The sequence below is a fragment of the Entelurus aequoreus genome, linkage group LG15, assembly GCF_033978785.1.
Source record: "Entelurus aequoreus isolate RoL-2023_Sb linkage group LG15, RoL_Eaeq_v1.1, whole genome shotgun sequence".
Classification (NCBI taxonomy): Eukaryota; Metazoa; Chordata; class Actinopteri; order Syngnathiformes; family Syngnathidae; genus Entelurus; species Entelurus aequoreus.
The window spans coordinates 36,753,018-36,758,053 of NC_084745.1; the positions used below are offsets into that span (position 1 = coordinate 36,753,018).

The following is a 5,036-nucleotide window of genomic DNA, read 5'->3' on the forward strand; positions in this document are numbered from 1 at the left end:
CCGGGACTGCCTTTAGTGATGAAACATTGCCATGATTTGATACACTAAATATATCGTACATTTTTACATTAATTTTGTGTTTTCTCAGTCAACTGTTTTTGCACCGGATTCATACATCTTAAACAAAATTAAGTTAATTCATTTCAATGATTGCATTATTATTGTTATTATTAAGGTTAAGGTGTATTATTAATTTAATTCTCACAAATACAGTGTACAAAATTATGTTTCTCATACTCAGTTCATTTACTCCAACAACGACTAGTGCAAGGACAAGGCAACGGTGATAGAACATACATAAATAGTAAAAAATTATATTATTTTAAATTAATACATTAGGCCAAATAAATGAATACACTTTGAATATTTTTGGTATTTTATATTTTTATTTTTATATTTACTTATATATTTTTTTAATATATTGTTTTTATACAAATAGTATTAATTTATTATATATAATTGTATTATCATTATTTGGTTGTGAAATCTTAAAACAAATACTGAAAAGAATCAGTAAAACAATTTCTGCTAATTATAATATAATATTAACACATTACATTAAAAAAGTTTGAATAGTTTTTCAATGTCTTGTGGTTTAGGGGCCATTATATTATTATTGTTATTATTGTATTTTATTTAGTCTAAGTCATATTGATTATTTATTTTTCAGTATTTTTTAAGATCTCACACTCAAATAATCATAATAAAATGTATGAATTAATTAAACCATCCTAAATAATCATAATCATGTAATAATTATATGTCAATGTTAAAATAATTATTTTTAAATATAGATTTATTTTCATTAACTTTTTGGCTTTTTTGGTTGACTGAGTTATACAATAACAATTTACCTGATCAATGTGTACAAATTGTTTACAGTACTTTATGAAGGGGCATTTTTTGTGAATATTGCCTTAAATGATCAAATTCAGGCATATCATTTGTCTTACTTGACTTCCACACTCATCTGATTGACTATTTATTAAATAAATATTTGCTGTGAGAGACATAGGCAGACTGCTTGAAATGCCTCCAAGAACCAGAAGGGGGAGACAAACCAATTGTGTGTGTTTTGACAGTGGCACCGCACAGCCACCACCCAGGAAACAGACGGCTTCCAGGTGAAGAGGCCAGGAGACGTGAGCGTGCGTTGTACGCTGCTGCTGATGCTGGACTACCAGGTGAGGACACCACCTGTTGTCGTGTCATTAACCGCACCCCCTCTTTATATACATTTTCTTGATCACAAATTACTCCTCAGCCCCCTCAGTTCAAGCTGGACCCTCGACTGGCACGCCTGCTGGGCATCCACACTCAGACGCGCTCATGCATCATCCAGGCACTGTGGCAGTATGTGAAAACCAACAAGCTGCAAGACTCCCATGACAAAGAGTACATCAACTGTGACAAGTACTTCCAGCAGGTACACGCTAGTACTTCCATACATTCATGGTAATCTTTTACTTTTTACATGCATATAATCACATATATTAACATTGTTCCCCTAGGGGTAAGTGGGTAAAACACGACACACTGACAAAGCTTAACCTATTGTTACTAAAGCAATCTACAAGGTTAATACAGTTCGCTTCTCTTTCTTCCCCTCCATTTAACTGCTTTTTTTTGTAATTCATTACATATATACACTATATTGCCAAAAGTATTTGGCCACCCATCCAAATGATGAGAATCAGGTGTCCTAATCACTTGGCCCGGTGTATAAAATCAAGCACTTAGGCATGGAGACTGTTTCTACAAACATTTGTGAATGAATGGGCCGCTCTCAGTGATTTCCAGCGTGGAACTGTCATAGGATGCCACCTGTGCAACAAATCCAGTCGTGAAATTTCCTCGCTCCTAAATATTCCAAAGTCAACTTTATTATAAGAAAATGGAAGAGTTTGGGAACAACAGCAACTCAGCCACCAAGTTGTAGGCCATGTAAACGGACAGAGAGGGGTCAGCGGATGCTGTAGCGCATAGTGCAAAGACTTTCTGCACAGTCAGTTGCTACAGAGCTCCAAACTTCACGTGACCTTCCAAGTTAGCCCACGTACAGTACGCAGAGAGCTTCATGGAATGAGTTTCCATGGCCGAGCAGCTCAATCTAAGCCATACATCACCAAGTCCAATGCGAAGCGTGGGATGCAGTGGTGTAAAGCACGTCGCCACTGGACTCTAGAGCAGTGGAGACACCTTCTCTGGAGTGATGAGTCACGCTTTTCCATCTGGCAATCTGATGGACCAGTCTGGGTTTGGAGGTTGCCAGGAGAACGGTACATTTCGGACTGCATTGTGCCGAGTGTGAAATTTGGTGGAGGAGGAATTATGGTGTGGAGTTGGTTTTTCAGGAGTTGGGCTTGGCCCCTTAATTCCAGTGAAAGGAACTTTGAATGCTCCAGGATACCAAAACATTTTGGACCATTCCATGGGATGGCACTTCAAGTTCATATGTGAGTAAAGGCAGGTGGCCAAATACTTTTGGCAATATAGTGTATATTGTTGCATTTGAAACAATGGTATTGTTGATAATAAAGGTAATTGTTATTATTAATTATCAATAGTGCCATTTCTATTGGTATTTGTATTGCTCCATTTGTAGTGTAATAATGTTCATTGTCATTTTTGTGTTATTAATATTTACTTCACTAACTGCTTCTTTACTATCACTTTTACCATCATGTTTTAACATCATGTTCTGTTGTTGTCTCTCTGTCTTTTCACCCTCCTGTCCCCACAATTTCCCCCTCTGTCTTCCTTTTTTTCTCTTCCTATCCCCTCCTGCTACGGTTCGGCTGTGCCAAGCGTTAATATAAATCCATTTAATAAAATCAGATACAAATAAGGCAATAACAGAATTATCCCACACTTCTCTTTTGTAAAGTAAATCTGTGGATCTACATCAACAATATGATTTGCTTGAGTAGCTGGACAGGACAAAACAAATTAAGTACTTCCATATATTCGTGGAAATCTATTACTTTTTACCGCCTCTATAATATGCCTCCTTTCACCCCCTGTAGATCTTTGATTGTCCTCGACTCAAGTTCTCAGAGATCCCCCAGCGCCTCACCAACCTACTGCTGCCCCCTGACCCTATCGTCATCAACCATGTCATCAGGTATGAACTTTCATCATTACAAACTTCACAGCCCTTTTAACGTCGCTATTTAAAAGCAACCCAAACGAGTCCAAACAGGAAGTAATAAAAGACTTAGAGGAGTATTCTGAGCTAAAGATCAATCAAGTGTGTTGTAGTTGCTGCAATAGAACTACACTACTACTGCTGTCAAATGATTATTTTTTTCAAATCAGATTAATCACACTTTAGAATTTGGATTACCGGTAATTATGAGCACGCACAGGTTATTAGTGGCTTGCATAATTTAAAATAACTTCAAAAAAGAGCCTAATCTTTTTAAAATCTTTTTAAAATGTGTTACTTGAATGCACGTCAACAGTTATCTCTAAAGTCTAAAGGCTCGTAAAGTTATACATCTGGATCTAAAGCTGCCATTTTAGCTTATGTTTCTTTATTCATCTGCTCATATTTCTCAAAAAGAACAATAAGATTCAAATAAGTCTTTATTTGTTGAAGTGAGCATGGGCGGTTTTTAATTGTAATAACTATGAGCATCACCGTTATTTCTTTTATTTGTGCATTAAATGTACATCCTCAATTTTTGATCATGGGTTTAATTCAGTAATTTTTTAAATACTTAATGTATTTACACAAGAATAATAATTTAAAAAAAATTATTTTAGTTTTTAGTCTTTTCTTGATTTCTAACTTGATTGCATGCAAGTAATTTCATAATATAATAACCCCAGTAAATATAGCACCTGCTGGCTCTTAATAAACAAACAAACATGGTTTGTGAAATCAAATTGTAAAATCAAAAAAATGTTTTATATTTTAGATGTTGTATGATGTATTTTAGTATGATTCTATGTCATTTGATAATGAATACAAAACATTATTGCACATGTTCTCAATGTTCCTCCTGACAAAAGTAAGGCTGAAGAAATATTGAGGATGTGTGGGATAATATTTTGTCTCAAATTCAAACCAATATTTTTTCAGATATATTTGTATATTTTTGCTATTTTGCTCAAAACCGTTTTGAGCAAACATACTCAGACAGTGGTGAAAATAAACGGAATGTAATTCAAAAACATAAGATATCAATCCAATTCTGATACTACCCTGGTATCACTTATATTGATATTGGTATCGCCCACTTCTAGTCCACACTGATAAAAGGGAGGCTGAAGAAATATTGGGGATGTGTGCGATGTTTTGTATCCATTTCAAACATCATAGAATCATACTAAAATATATAATAGTAATATATTAATAAATCAAAAATCTTTGAAAAAAATGTATTTTACCATTTTTGTTGTTGTTAAAACCGCTATTTGTTTGTTTATTAAGCAGCTGTTATTCTTGCTGGGGTTATTATATTGTACATTATTTGTACACATTCCAGTTAGAAACCAAGAAATGACCAAAACAAAAATATGTAAAAAAGGAAACTAGTATTCTTGTGTAAATATCCAAGTTGCAGATATTATCAATACTAAGACAGTATCAGTTTTGGATTGATACTATACTAATGTGGTGAGATTGTGTTTTTTTAGTTATATTCTGTTTATGTTCACAAATATCTGCAGATATTACTATGTTGCTCAAACCCGCTTTGAGAAAACATATACACAGATATTTGTGGATATAAACAGAATATAACTAAAAAAAATATGATCTCATCACGCTAATATCAATCCAATTCTGATTCTGCCCTGGTATCAGTTATTTCGATATTTGAATCGCCCCCACCTGTAGTCAACACTGACAAAAGAAAGGCAGGAGAAAAATTGAAGACATGTGCAATAATGTGTTGTATTCATTTCAAAAAAATGTGTTGTATTCATTTCAAACAACATAGAATCATACTAAAATACATTATAAAATGAATTTCAAAAATCAAAAATATTTGAAAAAAATCTGATTTTACTATTTTTGTTGTTGTTAA

The 5,036-nt window shown here is 33.9% G+C and overlaps 1 protein-coding gene across 4 annotated transcripts in view; it reads left to right on the forward strand.

The window, feature by feature from the left end:
- The window catches only part of smarcd3b (SWI/SNF related, matrix associated, actin dependent regulator of chromatin, subfamily d, member 3b), a 51,605-nt gene that overhangs the window by 42,308 nt on the left and 4,261 nt on the right, over window positions 1-5,036 (forward strand). For all 4 annotated transcript variants that reach the window (XM_062021411.1, XM_062021410.1, XM_062021413.1 and 1 more), the window contains 3 exons: window positions 1,083-1,184; window positions 1,265-1,426; window positions 3,027-3,124. In XM_062021411.1, the coding sequence (XP_061877395.1) occupies window positions 1,083-1,184; window positions 1,265-1,426; window positions 3,027-3,124 (362 nt within the window). The remainder of the gene's footprint in view (window positions 1-1,082; window positions 1,185-1,264; window positions 1,427-3,026; window positions 3,125-5,036) is intronic.